This window comes from Natator depressus, chromosome 3 (assembly GCF_965152275.1).
Source record: "Natator depressus isolate rNatDep1 chromosome 3, rNatDep2.hap1, whole genome shotgun sequence".
Lineage (NCBI taxonomy): Eukaryota > Metazoa > Chordata > Testudines > Cheloniidae > Natator > Natator depressus.
The window spans coordinates 19,970,450-19,989,682 of NC_134236.1; the positions used below are offsets into that span (position 1 = coordinate 19,970,450).

A 19,233-nucleotide genomic window follows, 5' to 3' on the forward strand; every position below is an offset into this window, starting at 1 on the left:
GGGGGGAGAAGGACTAAAGTGTGGGCTCCCCTCATCTCTCGTAGTAAGGTGAAGCCTGGGAGGACTACATCTCCCAGCATGCCACGTGCCCTGTCACAGCTCGCGAGAGAGCGTTGCATGCTGGGAACTGTAGTCTCTGCTTCAGGCTGGCCCCGGAACCTGCGCACTTGCATGCTGGGAGCTGTAGTTTCTCTGGGGGCGCGCGCTCAGCCCCCCGTGGGTTCTCACCCGTCGTCCCGCCAGCCCGCTCGCTGAGGCCTGGGCTGCCCATGGCGGGAGCTCAGCGCGCCCTCGCCCGCCACGCCTGGGAGTGCGAGGCAGGGGCTGGCCCCAGTGCACACAGAGCTCTCCCCCCAGGAGTCTGGGCGAGGACAGGCCCCGACAGTCAGCGGTCAGGGGTTGGCTCCAGCGTGGGGGTTATATGAACCCCCTGTGACGTGCAAGTGCTTCGCCACCGCTGTGTAGCCAAGGCTAGCGCCGGTGAAATCACCTCAGCGTCAGCGCAGGCAGTGACTCCCAGCCCAGCAAGCCGCCGCCTGTCACCTGGCGCTTTCACCACCAGCGCCACTGCAGCAGGCCGCTGGAGCGAGCGTGGCCTTAGGGTGAAACGCCCACGCCACGACCGGGCGGCGGCACGGTGTGAAGTCATTGCATTCGCCACTGGTGCGTGGTAACTCAAGCTATTACTCCCCACTGCGTTGCCCACGCACCTAACAGGGCAGCATGGGCGGCGGGTATAATATGCCAGGGGCCTCCCCTGGCCCGGCCGCTGCGGCCGGACCCCCAGGGGCAGGGTTTGGGGGGCGGGGGAGGGAGGTTTTTGCTTTATTATGCCCCATGCAGGTCGTGGGGTGGATGAGGAGGTGGTATGTGCTATTCAACTTCCTGGGTTCATCAGTCGTCTCTCCGGGCTCCAGGGAGATTGCTGGTAGGCCCAGGAAGCTGAGGAGCAAATACTGCTGCCTCAGCGGGCCTGGACCCTGCGTGGGGCATATCAAAAGCTTCTTTGGACCGGAGTGAGAGGCAGCTACATGTAAGTAGGGACAGGGCTTTTCCCAGGGCTGTTGCTGCAGCCAAAGTCTTTAGGAAGGAGAAAAGAGCAAGGGGTACTATTGCCTGGTTGGGCTCATGGTGTGGTGTAAGCAGGCCATAACTTGTGTCTAGGAGTTCTGTGCAGTGCCAGAGCTGGCCCCCTTCCTTGTTAGTATAGTGGTGGGTATCCCTGCCTGTCACACAGGAGACTGGGGTTCAATTCCCCGACTGGAAGAATGGTGCCTTTTGACTGCGGAGAAAGAAATGCCTTGCCCAGCCAGCACATTCCTCACCTCCTCCTTGTAGGGCAGGGGTCTCAAACTCAAATGACCACGATAGCCACATAAGGACTAGTACATTGGCCCGAGGGCCGCACCACTGACCACCCCCCTGCTGCCCTGGCCCCACCCCCACTCCACCCCTTCTGTGAGGCCCCGCCCCTGCCCCACCCCTTCCATGCCCCCATTCCAACCCCTTGCCTGCCCTGCCCCCGTGCCGGGACCTGGGGGAGGGGGTACACAGGGATCTGCGTGTTGCCCTGGCGGTTCCCCATTCCCGGCCAATAGGAGCTTCGGGGGAGGTACCTGGAGGAGCGGCCAGGGCAACACACAGACCCCTGTGTCCCCCCAGGTCCTGGCCGCTTCCCAAAGCGGCGCGGGGGCAGGGCAGGCAGGCAGGGAGCCAGCCCTGCCCCTGCTGCGCAGGCCACGTGTTTGAGACCCCTATTCTTGGGTGACTTCCATTCACACCCTGACCCCGCAGTGGTGATTTTTACTTCCAGAGAGACAATTAGCTGGCAAGGCCACCCCTGCCTGCTTGCCCAAGCGAAAGCATCTACATCACCTTCCGCCAATGGGCACAGCTTCAAGACCTGCATGTCTGGACACATTTCAGAGTCGCAAAGGGAAATACTTTGGCCAAGGGCATGAGGACAATCGCCCCGCCAAACGGGTTGGCAGCTGGTCAAGGGGTGAGAAAGAGAGAAAAGCGGACAGGCAGCAGGCTGGCCTCCTGTCTTTTTTCCTTTTGTTACAATTTTAAATGTGACAGCCAAAGAGGCCTTGGCTGAGTTTGTGATGGCATGACTTTGAGGAGCGTCTGAAGTGTGGAAGGTGGAGGGTAGAAAGAAATGGTTGTCAGAGGAATCATAAAATATTAGGGTTGGAAGAGACCTCAGGAGGTCATCTAGTCCAACCCACTGCTCAAAGCAGGACCAACACCAACTAAATTATCCCAGCCAGGGCTTTGTCAAGCTGGGCCTTAAAAACCTCTAAGGATGGAGATTTCACCACCTCCCTAGGTAACCCATTCCAGTGCTTCACCACCCTCCAAGTGAAATAGTTGTTTCCTAATATCCAACCTGGACCTCTCCCACTGCAACTTGACACCATTGCTCCTTGTTCTGTCATCTGCCACCACTAAGAACAGCCTTGCTCCATCCCCTTTGGAATCCCCCTTCAGGTAGTTGAAGGCTGCTATCAAATCCCCCCTCACTCTTCTCTTCTGCAGACTAAATAAGCCCAGTTCCCTCCGCCTCTCCTCATAAATCATGTGCCCCAGCACCCTAATCATTTTTGTTGATCTCTGTTGGACTCTCTCCAATTTGTCCACATCCTTTCTGTAGTGGGGCCCCCAAAACTGGACACAGCACTCCAGTTGTGGCCTCATCAGTGCCGAATAGAGGGGAATAATCACTTCCTGCAATCTGCTGGCAATGCTCCTACTAATGCAGCCCATTATGCCGTTAGCCTTCTTGGCAAGAAGGGCACACTGCTAACTCATATCCAATTTAATCATAGAATACCAGGGTTGGAAGCAGTGATGAGCTGCCAAAATCTTAACAACGGGTTCTCTCCTCACCCCACGAGGGGGCCGTTGCCCACCCCCGCCCCCCGGGACTCCTGCCCCATCCAACCCCCCCACCCCCCGCGTTCCTTGACGCCCCCCACCCAAGACCCCTGCCCCATCCACTCCCCTCCCCTGACTGCCCCCAGAACTGGGCAGGAGGGTCTCGTGGGCCACTGTAGTGGGTGCCCACCCCACCCCTAAGAGCCAGAGGCACCTGCTGGGGGGCGAGGTGGGAAGTCCCAGCGATGCTTACCTGGGGCAGCTCCCAGGAAGCATCCGGCAGGTCCCTCTGGCTCCTAGGGTTGGGGGAGCATAGCTAGGGGAGGAGCAGGGGGAGCGGCCGCTCCCCCCACTGATCACATCAAAAGTGGTGCCTTAGGCACCGACTCCCTGGGTGCTCCGGGGTTGCAGCACCCACGGGGAAAATTTGGTGGGTGCAGAGCACCCACCAGCAGCTCCCCGCCCCGTGCCTGGCCCCAGCTCACCTCCGCTCCACCTCCAGCTCCTCCCCTGAACGCACCGCCCCGCTCTGCTTCTCTGCCCCCCTCACCCCCACTTCCCGCTAATCAGCTGTTTGGCGGGAAGCCGGGGAGGACTGAGAAGCAGGCCACGGCTTCCCACTCAGGCCGAGGGTGCAGAGGTGAGCTGGGGCGGGGAGCGGTTCCCCTGCGCGCCACCCCGGGTTACCTGCTGCGGTGCGGGTGGCCCTCCTCATCCCCCCGAGCTCACCATGTTGGTCAGGCATGACTTGCCCTTGGTGAATCCATGTTGACTGTTCCTGATCACCTTCCTCTCCTCCAAGTGCTTCAGAATTGATTCCTTGAGGACCTGTTCCATGATTTTTCCAGGGACTGAGGTGAGGTTGACTGGTCTGTAATTCCCTTTTTAAAGGCACTACATTTGCCTTTTTCTAATCATCCGGGATCTCCCACGATCGCCATGAGTTTTCAAAGATAATGGCCAATGGCTCTGCAATCACATCAGCCAACTCCCTCAGCACCCTCGGATGCATTACATCTGGCCCCATGGACTTGTGCACATCCAGCTTTTCTAAATAGTCCTCAACCTGTTCTTTTCACCAGGTGCTGAGCAGCCCATCAGTGAGTGAAAGGTCCCAGACAGGTGCGGTAGGAGGAGCTGTGTAGCCCTTGAAGGCGGCCTGCTGAGAGGCTTTTCCCTGCAGCAGCTTGGGGTCTGTGGAGGGGAGGCGCGGTATGGCTGCAGCTGGCTCGGGGTACCTCTGGGTTGGCGGGGGAAGGCTCGGGGCTTCGACTGGCCCAGGACTCCTCCGACCAAAGGGGGGCTGGCATTCGGGCCTCCAGCCAGTGTGGGGCTCCTCCGATCGAGGGGCAGGAATGCTCAGGAATCCTCTGGGCACGGGGGACTCGCGGCCCCATCCGCAAGGGAGGTGCAGGGGTTCTCAGGGCTCCGGCTGACAATGGCCTGCTGGTTCGAAATTCTGAGCTGCAATCCACCCATAGAATAGGGCCCCGGGGACCGTCCAACCAGCAGCCAGTGTGGCTGACCCCAGGGACCACCTTAGCAGCAGACCCCTAAGGGGGGCTCCACCCGCCACCCATGCAGGCCAATTAGCTCAAGCTTAAAGCACCACTTAACTTGAGCCAGAGATTTTTGTGTGTAGCTGGAAGTTGAGTTGGGGTGGCACTTGAGTTATAACTTGAGCTAACTGTGCTGTCAAGACAGGCTCCCAGAGCTAAATTACACAGTGGACCTCTCTGGCCCTTGGGCTGCTCCAGTTGGAAGAGCACAAAGGTGGTTTAACCCCTCTTCCCTGAGCTCCGAGTTGTGTGCTGCACCTCGTAGAGGCACAGTCGTTATGATGGGGGGGTCAGCATTCAGCAGGCCAAAGCCCTTTAGACTTCACATACTCACTAGACAGCTGACGAGGCTGAACATTTTCAGTAAAAGTTTCTTTTAAAATGAAAATAAATCTACACTGGATAATTCATAAAGCCAGAAAGGACCATTAATCCCTGGGGAGAGGATGAGAAAACAAACAACACGTGACAGTTGTGTAGGTAGTCACATTGCTTAATGCGTTACTGGAAACTGCTCAGATACTACAGTGATAAGTGTGGTATAAAAACCTGTACAGAATAGAATAGTAAATAGTTAGATCGTCTAGTCAACGTTCCGTGTATCACAGTCCATTAAATTTCACCCAATTACCCTTGTATTGAGCCCAGTATAAGAACATAACGGCCATACTGGGTCAGACCAAAGGTCCATCTAGCCCAGTATCCTGTTCTCCAACAGTGGCCAATGCCAGGTGCCCCAGAGGGAATGAACAAAACAGGTAATCATCAAGTGATCCAACCCCTGTCGCCCATTCCCAGCTTCTGGCAAACAGAGGTTGCGCTGCCCATCCTGGTTAATAGCCATTGCTGGAATAGCCTCCATGAATTCATCTTTTTTGAACCATGTTATAGTCTTGACCTTCACAAAATCCTCTGGCAAAGAGTTCCACAGGTTGACTGGGTGTTGTATAAAGAAATACTTCCTTTTGTTTGTTTTAAACCTGCTGCCTATTAATTTCATTTGCTGACCCCTAGTTCTTGTGTTCAGAGAAGGAGTAAATAACACTTCCTTATTTATTTTCTTCACACCAGTCATGATTTTATAGACCTCTATCGTATTCCTCCTTTGTTGTCTCTTTACCAACCTGAAAAGTACCAATTTTATTAATGTCTCCTCATACAGAAGTTGTTCCATACCCCTAATCATTTTTGTTGCTCTTTTCTGAACCTTTTCCAATGCCAATATATCTTTTTTGACATGGGGTGACCACATCTGCATGCAGTATCCAACTTGAGTTTGACTAAGGCATAACTTTTATATAATTGTGTATAAAATGTTTAGGTTAATTAGCTGCATAACTGTCAGGATTATCCAACAACAGCTTTGTTCATTAAATGTTGCATTACAATTTGTTATATGGTTATTTAATAGTGATTTACTTCATAAAACTATATAGTCTGATTTATCAGAGAGACAAGATGGGTGAGGTGATACCTTTTATTGGACCAACTTCTGTTGGTGAGAGAGACAAGCTTTTGATCGTACACAGAGCTCTGGGAAACTTACTCAATGTCACAGCTAAATACAAGATGGAACAGATTGTTTTTCATAAATAGATAACATATATTTCAAGGGACCATTCAAAGTAAAGTGGTCTGATTTATGTAATCATTGTGTTGTATAGTGATAAGAACACCTTTATCATTTTTATTTTACTTCATCATCATCATCCAGATGAGATGTCATGTAAAGCACAGTCAATCTGAAATCCTTACCACATCTAACAGTTGGCTTGGAATGAACCAGTACTCTAGAGACACAATACCTGCAATTTTCTGATGGGCCAATCCGTTTTTAGTTTCTTGTCCTTATCATTGCTAAGTAAATCTTCCAAATACGACTGATCCAGTGTCATCTATCTGGCTGAGTATGCAGATAAACAGCCTGAAACAATAACTCTAAAACGTGTGCAATACCACCATTACTGTCATCACCAAATGTTAACTCTGGGGTCTAGTAATGTCAGTTTAAATGTCAATATTGTCAATTATTTCGCTGTTGATCATTTGAACAGAAACATCTAGGCATGTTGTGAGAGGAGCTTGAAAAGAGCACTAACGCTTCCCACTCCAGCTGAGTCCCACTCTAACCTGGTGCTTATAGCAAGTTATGGTGTATTTCTCATCTTTTTTACTCTGGATCAGCCTCCTAAAGGGAGCTAAATGAAATTCTGGATGGGAGGAGGATCAGGCCTCTGAAGCTCAAAGGGAAGGAAACGAACACCTACCTATATCTGATTTCTTTCACAGAACTGAAGGAAAATGAACCAAATTCAATCTTTGCTCAATGATTGCCTTATCAGAACAAAACATGTGGAACATGCGGCCATCATCAAATTAAAGGACGATTCTGTGTGGGAATCAACCGTTGGCTTTAATGTAAGAAAATAGAAAGCATCCTAGCAAGTGACACTGAAGGTAGAAAATTTAGAAATGTACCACACTCTTTTAAGGGAGGGAGCATGAAGTAGTGATTAGAGAGGGGACTGTCAGTCAGCACTGCTGGGTGCTAATAAATATTCCTGACTCGTCCACTGGCTGTGTGACATTGAGCAATTCTCATAACCTCTGAGCCAAATGGGGTATAATTAGGGCCCAACCAAATCCACGGTCCATTTTGGTCAATTTCACAATCGTAGGATTTTTAAAATAGTAAATGTAATGATTTCAGCTATTTAAATTTGAAATTTCATGGTGTTGTAGTCGTAGGGGTCCTGACCCATAAAGGAGTTGTCGGGGGGTTGCAAGGTTATTGTAGGGGGCGGGTTGCAGTACTTCTACCCTTTTACTTCTGCGCTGCTGATGGCAGCGGCACTGTCTTCAGAGCTGGGCAGCTGGAGAGCGGCGGCTGCTGGCCGGGATCCCAGCTCTGAAGGCAGAGCCACTGCCAGCAGTAGCACAGAAGTAAGGATGGCATGATACGGTATTGCCACCCTTACTGCTATGCTGCTGCCTTCAGAGCAGGGCCTTCAGTCAGCAGCCGCCACTCTCCGGCCGCCCAGCTCTGAAGGCAGCAGTGCAGAAGTAAGGGTGGCATGGTATGGTATTGCCACCCTTACTTCTGTGCTGCTGCTGGTGGGGCACTGCCTTCAGAGCTGAGTGCTCTCTGGCTGCCTAGCTCTGAAGGCAGTGCAGAAGTAAAGTTGGCAATACTGTGACCCCCCTAAAATAACCTTGTGACCCCCTGCAATTCCCTTTTGGGTCAGGACCCCCAATTTAAGAACTGCTGGTCTCCCCTGTGAAATCTATATAGTATAGGGTAAAAGCACACAAAAGACCAGATTTCACCGTCTGTGACTTGTTTTTCATGGCCGTGAATTTGGTAGGGCCCTAGGTATGATACTACTTACTAAAAAGTGTGTTGTGAGATTGAATTTGTTGTAAAGCACTCATGTTAGATCTTTGGAGGAAAGGTGTTATATCAGCAGAACTCTATTTCTTTCATGCTTTGGACTGCGTTTGATTGTGTTGATTTTGTTCTGTTATCAAGAAGGTACCAAACAAGACAACAGAATAGCAGCACTTCTGTATTGTATGGCAAAACTAATGTTTCCCCTGTCTAATTTTATTTTATCTTATTTATGTTACATAGGAACAGAGGGGATCAAATCTGTCTCTCTATTTACTTATGTGGTCTCATCACCATAGTTTCTGAGCACCAAAGTGTTATCCATAGGACAGTAGCAGTCAGCGAGGATCTAAAATGCTAAAACTTCATCTTCACTCTAGAAGTGTGGCTGATGGAGACTGGGGGCAGATTCTTAGCTGGTGTAGATTCTCATAGCTCCACTGACTTCAATGGATCTATGGCATTTCACACCAGCTGAAGATTTGCTCCTAGATTCTAGCATGTAATGCTCCATCTTGATCTGAAAAGCTCACTTGCTGGAGTCTCTCAAAGCTATGTCTGTATATTAAAGATGGAGAATATTAGTATTTGAACCTGCCATCTGTGTGCTCAGCACTATGCAAACACAGAGCAAGGCAGAGTCCTCTGCTCCAGAGAGGTTTTAACCTAAGGGCCCAATCCTGTAAACAGTGCTGGGCATACTGCTTACCATTAGTCCCACTGTAATCAATGGGACTACTCATAGGGGTAAATGCAAGCATTTGTGAATCAGATCCTAAATCAGACACTGAAAAAACAGTTCATTCTTACATGGACTAAAAGCCCAATTTCAAAGTTGTTCAGACATTTTCCTTTTTTGGTCATCATTATCTATTTATGAAATCGTCTTTGGTTAATTATCAGACATAACAGAAGAAGTAAAAAGAAAAGGAGTACTTGTGGCACCTTAGAGACTAACCAATTTATTTGAGCATGCATCCGATGAAGTGAGCTGTAGCTCACGAAACCTTATGCTCAAATAAATTGGTTAGTCTCTAAGGTGCCAAAAGTACTCCTTTTCTTTTTGCGAATACACACTAACACGGCTGTTACTCTGAAACAGAAGAAGTGTTTTTTAATGATTGCAAAAGTGTGTCCTTTTGGTCCATAACAAAACGTCCCATTTTATCAATTTAGCTGCAGCCACAGAATGCCTTAATCCTCAGCTCTGCTTTCTTCAAGAACTTATTACAGGTCAGAAGAGAAGGACTTTACTTCCAGGAGAAGCAGTATAAATGTGTCCGAGCAGATGCGTACTCCATCTATCTTAAAAATGTAAGTTGCTAACATGTATGGCAAGTAGGTCCAAGCACTGAAAAAAGTATTTGATAGTTTTCCTCTTTCCTTCCCTCATCTCCTGTTTATATTAACACCCAGAGTCGATTAGAGGTTAAACAAAATGCTGCCTCCTTTCTATCCACAGCACCTTTACATATATGGGGCAAACAAATAAATGCACAGCAGAGCATCTCTACAAGGAAAATGACAAGCATATAACATAGATTAAAACAGAAATATATTCTACCATCCATCTCAAAGTATCCGACAATTTTATTTCTTTACTAACACTGAGAAGGGAAACTGAATTCTGTTATCCCAAATATTTTACTCCAACTATTTGTGGCACAATCACTATTTCTGGCTTTTAGGATAAACCAGGTGCTGAGATTTCTCATTATGGGCGGTCTCATTTCCAGCTGTGTGGAAGTGTAGATGTAAAACGAGGTGGCCAGGTTTTCTGAGTAACTTCACTGGCCAATGACACCAACTGAGAATCAGTATCAGCATCTTGACTTGTCACTGAAGAGCTCAACCCTTTCTCTCTCTTTTTTTTTCAAACAAAAGTAGAAGTGTTAACCCCAGGGATCTGGCCCAGTTTCATGTTGATTAACTACATTATGACAGCATAAACTTCCAGCCACTTTGCAGTTGCAGTTAGATGTGGTATGCTTCTCTTCTTTTTTAATGTTATGTAGCATTTGTGATGCTGGTAAACCAGGTGCCAGCTCATGCCAAGGTCCCCAGGCTGCAGTGGAACACTGACAAATAGCTGGAATGAGTCTGGCTCACCTGTGTGTTAGTATTGTTAAAATAGGTTTTAGAATTATAAGAATGTGTTTAGTGTTTAGACTTTACTGAATGCTTTTGAGTTGCTGCCTGCATTCTCACTTATAACTTCTGTATTCCATATTATAAGGCAGGGGTTGGCAACCTTTGGCAACCAGCCCATCAGGGTAAAGCTGCTGGCAGGCTGGGCCAGTTTGTTTATCTGGTGCGTCCACAGGCATGGAGCCCCTGGCCAATGGGAGCTGTGGGAAGCAGTGGCTAGCATGTCCCTCGGCCCGCACCGCTTCCCGCAGCTCTCATTGGCTGAGAACGGCGAACCGCGGCCAGTGGGAGCTGCAGGGCTCTGTGCCTGCAGACGCTCCAGATAAACAAACTGGCCCGGCCCGCCAGCGGCTTTACCCTGACGGGCCAGGTACAAAAGGTTGCCAACCCCTGTTATAACGTAATATTTGAGTGGTAGTATTATAAGCCTCTGTGACTCTGTAAATCACCAGACAGGAGAGAAACATTATTCATTAACTAGTGCAAAGTGCCAATCTGTAACAGAAAGTGTTATGTCTTGCCCAACAGGAACAGTCCATTGACAGCAGATGGATTATTATGGAATGTTAAAGGGGACAAAAGACTGTGTTGCTCTACTTCCCTCCCGCCCCTTCCCACCCATGAAAATGAGTCATGCAAGTGGATTCCTCCCATCATCTAAGTTTACAGCTCAGAGCACATGGCAGAGGGAAATAAAAAACCCCAGACAGAAGAAACTGATTATCTCTATGCTGCTTTGACTCTGGAGGGCAAGGTTTATTAGGCATAAGCAAGAGAACCCTAGGGCTTAACCTCGGTTAGCCTTAAAGGATATATAGAGCTTGCTTATTATAGAAGCCTTTATAACTGTTTGAAACTTAAGATGTGTAACCCTTCTGCCTGTCAGAGTTGGCAGCAACAAGGGCCAGGTTCTGTATCTAGGGGTTCCGTTCCAATAACACATTGCAAAACTGGCTCAAGCCCCCACCCAGTGACCTGGGACAAATATATACCACCACCCCTGGGTGCCTCTAAGAGGCAATACTTCCCCTCTTGCAAGCACAGAGTCTGAGTGTAGCAAAAGCCTTTTAATAACAGAGAGAAACAATGTGGCATTATGTTGGGGAAACACCACCAACAGGATTCATTACACAAACCATGAGCAAAAACCCACCCCAAGCAAATTGGGCCGTGTCTTTTCCCTTTGGTTCTTGAGTCCAACAACCCAAAAAGTCACCCAAAGTCCCAAAAGTCCAGCAACCCTGAAGTCCAGCAACCCAAAAGTCTCTGTCTCTGTCCTTGGTGAGTCCAGAGTTCAAAAGTTCATCTGCAGAGTTTTAACCCCCCAGCCTGTGTGGAAATGGGGTGTGGGGAGTAAAGAGGCACCTTACATTTTCCAGTGGCTGACTGCCCTGCCTCTCCATGGGTTTCTGCTGCAGCCTTCACCACCAGCTGCTCCTCTCCAGGAGCCATCCTGCTAGCCACTCCGCCAGCTGCTCCTCTCCAGTAGCCATCCTGTGAGCCGCTCAACAATATATCTTCAGGTTCCCTACTACTTAACACAGTACTCAATGATTTCAGCTCATAGTATGGGAGCCCCAGTGCTGGTTCACCATTGGCCCAAAGTGAAGTCAGCTCTACAATCTGTAACCAGACTCCTTATGGAATCAAAATTAGCTCTGTTATTACACAGTGGAGAGAAGAGGAAGTGCAGGTGGCATTTAGAGCCCTCAGAAGGGTCCCATACCACAAGGTACAAATGTCTGTCCCCAGCCTTCCTCCATTCACTGAGTTTTGGAACCCATGTCTCTTGCCTAGCGAGTGCTACTTAGTTGATGGCGAGTCCCTCCATCATAACAAAAAGCCAAGTACAGTTCCACTGTCCTTGATTCACATCATCAGGATAACAACACTTTATTCTTCCTGCCCCAATAACAGAGAAATTGGGGATCCCCCAGCAGCCAAAGTGACCATCTAGGCTGGGTAGGTGTGCCTATGCAAATGAGATCAGCCCCTGAAGTTCTTTTCCACAACCTGCCACAACTCACCACCAGATGTCAGGGTAGAGCTCATCCTCACTCTGCTTACATCCTCCCCACAGCCAAGAATTTGGCATCCCAAGAAATCACACTCCCTATTACACCAACTCATTGGTTCCCTCTAAAGGGCCTCAGGAAGCCCACTATGGCTTCCACAAGCCTGTGTGCTAAGTGTATTGGTGCCTCACTAGTCACCCCAGGTGCATCATAAGTTAACCGTTTTACAGGTCTTATTACCCTGTCCCGTCTGTTGAGAATCTCTGTTGCAGAGGTAGCAGGGATATCTTCTTGAGTGACAGATGGACAGGTTTCCTTTGAGGATCCCTCGGCTACTGCCATAGGCCCCTGCATCTCTAATTCTGACCGTGGAAGGTCCAGCGTGCCTAGGGCCCCCTCCACCTGGATGTCTCCACTGTCCAATAACCTGTGTGCATCATCATAGGGGGTCCCATCGGCGGCACAGGGGTGCCAGTAACAGGCCTAAATACCTCCGCCATGGGGTTTAGAGCTGAGGCGGGTGAGCTGTCTATTGGCTCAGCTGGTCGACACCAAAATCTTGTCTCCATTCCAGGATATACCATGGTCATTTCTTCCTCTTCAGCCTCACTCTCCAATGTGCTGAATAGGGGTAGGTTAGCTTCAGAGGGCCCGCTGTCCGTATTGGATGGCGGCTTTGGTCCAGCACTTCTGTTCTGCCTGGCTGCCTTGTCATAGCCCATCTCATAAGGGGTGCCTACCAATTCCCCCACGGGGAACAAAAGGTTTCTATGCACCATCTTTATTTGCCCTGGACCCTCCTCAGGTTTGATCTTGTAGACCGGAAGATCTCCCAGCTTTTCCATCACCAGGTAAGGTACTTCATTCCATCTGTCAGCTATCTTGTGTTTGCCAGCAATACCCAAATTTCGCAGCAGGACTCTGTCCCCCAGCTGAAGGTCCTGCGAATGCACCCTAGCATCATATCGATGTTTGTTGCGGTCTGAGTTCTTCCCAGCTGCAGACATAGCTAAGTGATAAGCACCCCGCAGCTTTTCTGTTAGTCGAGACACATACTGCTGGTGAGTTTCATAGCTCATCTTCTGACCCCGGGTGATACAGTGTTGTCCTAGACTTTTTAATTCCTGCTATCCTCAGCACCTCCTTCAGAAGGCGACTCTCAAAATCCCACCTCTGATCAGAGTGTATCCGGGCTGGGAATCCATAAACTGAGAAATATTTCTCCCACAATACTCGAGCGACGGTGGTGGCCCTCTGATCACGTGTGGGATATGCCTGCGCATACCGCATAAAATGGTCAGTCACTACGAGCATGTTTCCAACATTCCTCTTGTCTACTTCTAGAGAGAAGAAATCAATGCATACCAGTTCCAAAGGTTTGTTACTGGTGATGTTCTTGAGATATGCAGCTCTCGTGGGCAGTTTTCCTTTGAACACATCGAGCGCAGGTCTCACATTTCCTGCGAACATCTTCAGCCATCCAGGGCCAACAGAACCTACTACAAATAAGTTCCAGGGTCCTCTCCATCCCTAGATGTCCAAAGTCATCATGCAGGGCCCTCATGGCCAGGGCTCTGTACTCTTTTGGCAGCACTAGCTGTGCTCGCTGCTTTTGTAACGGGTCCACGGTCACTCGGTGTAGCACTCCCTGAATCAGTTTTAGTTTGGTCCATTCTCTCAATAGTAGTTTACCCTCTGGGTTAGGTGGGACAACCGCAGCTGGGCTTCGCCCCTCCCTTTTGGCAACTAGCGTATCATAAATATCAACATCTTGCAGCTGGGCTTCTTGCCAATCAGCCGCATTGAGCATGGGCAATGGAGATTGGTCCAATGCTATTTAGTTCACCGAGGCAGAAGGCATGCTTTCAGGGGGCAGGCCCAGAGCTTCTTTAACACATCCCTGAAGGCTCCAATGGGCCTCCGGCTCTCGACAACTCACACTGCAAATAGCTCTCACTCCATCCAGGGTACCACACAGACCTCTGGTGCCTGAGGACGCCTGGACAGTGCATCCATATCTACATTGCTTCTCCCTGATCGATATTGAATGCTGAAGTCATAGCTAGCCAAAGCAGCCACCCATCTTTGCCCTGTAGCATCCAGCTTAGCACTTGTTAACACATAAGTCAGTGGATTGTTGTCTGTCCAAACCTGGAACTGAGCACCATACAGGTAGTCTCAGAATTTCTCAGTGATGGCCCATTTCAAGGCCAAGAGCTCCAGCTTGTGGGTGGGATAGCGAGTTTCACTATCAGACAGTCCTCGGCTGGCAAAGGCTACAGGTTACAGGTTACGTTTGCCTTCCACTTCCTGACACAGGACTGCTCCCAGACCCTCCAAACTGGCATCAGTATGCAGGATAAACAGTTTGCTGGGGTCAGCAAAGACTAGGACCGGAGCATGAGTTAGGCAAGTAATGATTTCTTGAAATGTCCTCTCACATCTCTCATCCCACCGTGGCCCAAACGGTTCGAAGGGGCCATAGTGTCTCTGCACAGGAGGTTTTGGGGACCTCCCCTTGTTCTTGGTCTTAGATTTGTTTTTTCCGGGCTGTTATCCCCGGTAAGATCATTCAGAGGCTTTACAATCGTAGCATAGTTCTTCACAAATCTGCAGTAGTAGCCACTAAATCCAAGAAAGGTCTTGAGTTCTCTGTAGTTACTTGGATGTGGCCAGGTAGTGAGTGCTTCTATTTTATTGGGATCAGTACTCACACCCTTTTGGGACACGATGTGATCCACATACTTCACTGAGGTTCAGCAGAACTGGCATTTGTCTACCGAGAGCTTCAAACCATAGTCCTCCAACCTATCAAGCACTTTAAGAAGTCTTTCTTCATGCTCCTCCAAGATTCTTCCAAACACAATCAGGTCATCCAAATAAACTAACACTTGCAGTAAATTCATGTTTCCCACGACTTCCTCCATAAGACATTGAAATGTGGCAGGCGCTCCCGAAATCCCCTGTGGCATGCGTTAGAACTGATAAAACCCTAATGGGCAAATGAAGGCTGTCTTCTCCTTATCTTCTTCTCCCAGGGGCATCTGGTAGTATCCACTCCGGAGATCCAACACAGAGAACCACTGGCTTCCCAGCAAGCAATCTAAGGCATCTTGAACTCAAGGCATAGTGTACTGGTCAACCACAGTATGGCTGTTTAGGGTGCGGTAGTCAATACACATCCGGATTTTCCCGTTCTTTTTCTGGACTACCACAAGGGGTGAGGCCTATGGGCTGCGGGACTCTGTAATGATGCCATTCGCAATCAGCTCTTGAAGATGACGTCACACATCTTCCACCTCAGAGAGGGCAATCCTCCTAGATCTCTCCCTAAAAGGTTGAGAGTCATGTAGTCTGATGTTGTGCTCTACTCCTTTTGAACATGCCACATCCCACTCATGCAGTGTGAACACTTTGGATCTTTCACAAAGTTTCTTCCTCGGGCGATCTGTCCACTCCTCGGACAATGGTGAATCTCCAAAGTCAAACTTTGCTGGGTCTATTGCTGGAACTTGAGTTTCACACTGGGGTTTTACAGTCGACTCAGGCTCAAAGAGGTCTGCTATCTTTTGTCCTTGATCACACCTTTGGGAGCGTAGAGGGCCCTGAAAACAGCTACTGCAAGTTCCTTAATTCCCTACAGCAAAGGGGCAAGAAGGCTTCACTCATTTGTGTATATATGTTTAGCTGCTTTAACTTTGTAAATAATTCTCTTTTCCTGCTGAATAAATGTTTATAGACCCTATTATAGGATTTGCTACAAACGTTGTCTTTGGTGTGAGCTCTAAGATGCAATTGGCCTGGGTAAGCGACAGGTCCTTTGGGACTGGGAGTAACCTGAGTACCGGAGTATTGATGTGATTTTTGGTGTAAGGGACCATCTGTCACAAAGGTACGCTCACCTGGGTGGCGAGATAGATCAGAGTACCCAAGGGGACTGTGACTCCATGTGAAAGCTGGTATAGTTCCTGAGGAGTTTATCTTTGATATTTGGTTGGTGCACTCTAAGTGTAGAACTCACAGCCAATTTGGGGTTAGTGCCCTGCTTCCTAACAGTCTGCCCTGACGTTGGTGCTTATGCTCTTGAGTCACTGCAGGCAGCTGTACACTGTTCTTCTGAGCTGTGAAACTGCACACATGTTCCACCCCAAAGGTAGCTGAGTGGTGATGGGTAGTGATTCCTGTGCACATGCATACACACTTGCTAATCCTCACATCCCATGACTCAGATACTTAACTCAGTAATTGACATCATGTAATTCAAATATGGGAGTTGAGTGTGCTCAGCAACTCCCAGAAGATGCTGGGCAACCCCACGCATTTGCATCCTAATTCAGTAATTCCCAATGGGACTTCCATTCATTATTTCAAATTAATGAGATTCAGATATGATTAGTTTGTAAAGCCTTTTTGGAGTCTTTCAAATTATACACAGCACACACATCTATTTTATTAATATTTTAATAACATTTTTGTGGGTTATACTTAGCACCCGGATTGCACTTTATCTCTTCAAAGTGCTTTATAAAAAACATTATTTATGAATAAAGGTGGGAACATGCAGTATAATAAAAAAACAGAACAGCTATTGCTTGGCTTGATTAAAATATACAAATATATATAAAACCCATCATCTTAAATGAATTTATATCTGCTATCAATATCAGTCTTGATTTAGGCTCTAAAACAGTATCTTTTCTTCCTCAAAGTGACACACAACTTAAAGATAGAAAACATCCTTGTCTAGCATACCCTGATAAATAGTATATATATTTAGAAGAACCCTGCAACTTTTAACCAGTTTTCTTCTTTATCTAGGAGAACAGAGGTCTGATAGCTGTGAAAACAGATTCATACATCTTGGTTGCTACTTACTCTGAGGGCATGTATCCCAGTGTGTGTGTGGAAGCTATAGAGAAACTGGGTAATTACTTCATGTGCATATATGTCTGAATGTAACTTGTAGAGAGATGTTACAAGTAGGGGGCAGCATTTCAGTCCAGCAAACTGCCTGGAACATTTGGGACTTCAGAAAATCTTGAAAGCCCATAAAAACGAAAATTAAAATGGACCTTATGTTGTTTAGTCAGAAACATGCTATCAATCTCCTTCAATTTCCACAGAATAAACACATAAAGGTATCTGTATAAAATTTTAAAAAGAAAAGCTTTTACTGTTCACAATCCTATAATTATAGTTAATTTTTAATAGGGATACTATGGATTGATTTAAGAAAACCCGCTTGAAAACATTATAGTTAATATTATTGGCCTGATTCTTAGCTACTCTGTTCCTGTGCTTGGAGTGGAGCAAAAGTAGTTTAAAATTAGATCAACATAACTACATCACTAAGGGCTGTGAAAAATCCACACTCCTGAGTGGCATAGTTAAGCCATCCTAAGTCTCTATGTACACAGTGCTATGTTGACAGAAGAATTCTTCCATCAGTCTAGCTACGATCTTTCAAGGGTATGGATTACCGATGCCAATGGGAGAATCCCTCCCGTCAGCGTAGGTAATGTCTACATTGAAATGCTACAGTGGCCCAGCTGTGCCGCTGTAGTGTTTTAAGTGTAGACGAACCCTCAGGGTATGTTTATTCTTCAATCATGGGGTATGATCGCAGCTGGAGTAGACATACAAAGCTGAGGCAGTGCGTGCTTCAGCCTGGGCTGTGCAAGCTCACCCAGAACCATGGATAATTACTCCCAGGGCTAGTCCGTGCTGAAACCTGCACTGCCACAGCTTCGCTACTACAGTACGCTACACCTGAGTGCGCTAGCTAGATTAAAGCTAGCGCACTCAGGTGTATCCCCCCAGTCACACCTGTGATTGCAGTGTAAACTGAGCTTGTGTTTGCTCGGTCAGACAGAGGTTTGGAGAGGTTTATTTTTGCACAGCCTTTTGTTATTCAGTTTAATCTTTTCCTCCAGAGAAAACAAAGTAGCTTTATGTATTCTACTTTATGTAGTTCAAGGGGAGATTTCTGCATATGATTGGTTTGTAACGTGCATGCTGATCTGAAGAAGGGGTGTTTAGACAAGAATTTCTTAATGTCACAATCTTACAATAAGAAATATTCTGTTTATTTCAAATGACACACTGAAGATATATTTGGAGTTACTAATAGTAAATGTAGGTATTCATATATTTTAAGTATTCACAAACAAATACTGATGCAAGTTAGATTATGATCCCTTTCATTCAATTACAGTACATTCCAGTGTTGATTTAAAGTGGAGCATTTCCATTATGGCAAATATTAAAAAAGAAAATGTCTTCTATTTGTTTTTTTCCCCTTAGCGGACTATTTCAGAGATAAAGAAAACTGAATCTTCAAATAACTTAAACTTGATCAAGCTTATGAAGACTGGTTTGTTAGAAAACCATGGATGGAAGTTTGTACTGAAGCACATCCAAGCAAGCAATACAATATCCATTATTCTTCAATATTCTAAATCCATAGTGAAGGCTCTGAAAGAGAAGGATAATCCACAGCATGTGAATCCCACCAGTGCAGCCTAACAGCCCCCTGAATTGTCAGCTCCACCATCTTCATGTACAAAAATTACAGCTCATAAATCCATGCATGTGTGGTGGCATTTGGGCTCTAGTTCGGATGGGTTCCAAGAGTCTAATATTGCAAGATGCAGAGCGTCTCCTACAAGGTGCTGAGTACCCTCTACACACAGTGACTTCCCTGGAAGTTGAGCCCTTTCTCCATGTCTCCAGTAGGAGTTGATGGTGCCCAGCATATCATAGGATCAGGCCCGAAAACTATAACTTCATATAATCAAAAGTACAGTTGGGTGATGTTCTCAAGAGACTGAGTTAAGGTGTTTTTCTTCATTTTAACACTATCTTTTTTTTTGTTTTACCCAATCTCCTAGTAAGAAAGCAGTTAATTTCTCTGAGCTGTGGGGCATCTCTCACAGGACATGTACCATATTCACAGCATCAAAACGGAGTAGATTAATGAAATGTGTTGCATGAACATGTAGTTCAATGTAAGCTCACAAATTGCATTGGTTGCCTTGGAATGTCTTGAATAAAATGCCATGTTTATACCCATCTATTTGCACTGCCATTGAAAGATATATTCATAGTGTTTAAGGCCAGAAAGGACCATTAGATCATCTAATCTGACCTCTTGCGTAGCACAGGCCATTACATTCCACACAGTTATCCCTGCACTGAGCCCAATAACTTGTGTTTGCCTAAAGCATAATTTCCAGAAAGGCCT

At 47.4% G+C, this 19,233-nt stretch overlaps 1 protein-coding gene across 1 annotated transcript; it reads left to right on the forward strand.

Moving 5' to 3' along the window:
• The first annotated feature begins 438 nt into the window (after positions 1-438).
• PFN4 (profilin family member 4) lies at positions 439-19,055 on the forward strand. Its single transcript, XM_074947508.1, has 5 exons — positions 439-663; positions 6,729-6,857; positions 9,004-9,141; positions 16,809-16,914; positions 18,294-19,055. Exons 2-5 carry the CDS (start codon positions 6,741-6,743, stop codon positions 18,320-18,322), a joined length of 390 nt encoding a protein of 129 aa, XP_074803609.1. The 5' UTR covers positions 439-663; positions 6,729-6,740; the 3' UTR covers positions 18,323-19,055.
• Positions 19,056-19,233: the final 178 nt, after the last annotated feature.

Excerpts from the sequence above, each read along its gene's own strand:
- PFN4 (XM_074947508.1), top strand. The coding sequence starts at position 6,741 with ATGAACCAAATTCAATCTTTGCTCAATGATTGCCTTATCAGAACAAAA. Across the intron at positions 6,858-9,003 it reads AATCAACCGTTGGCTTTAAT|CTGCAGCCACAGAATGCCTT; the intron begins GTAAGAAAATAG and ends TTATCAATTTAG. Across the intron at positions 16,915-18,293 it reads GGAAGCTATAGAGAAACTGG|CGGACTATTTCAGAGATAAA; the intron begins GTAATTACTTCA and ends TTTTCCCCTTAG.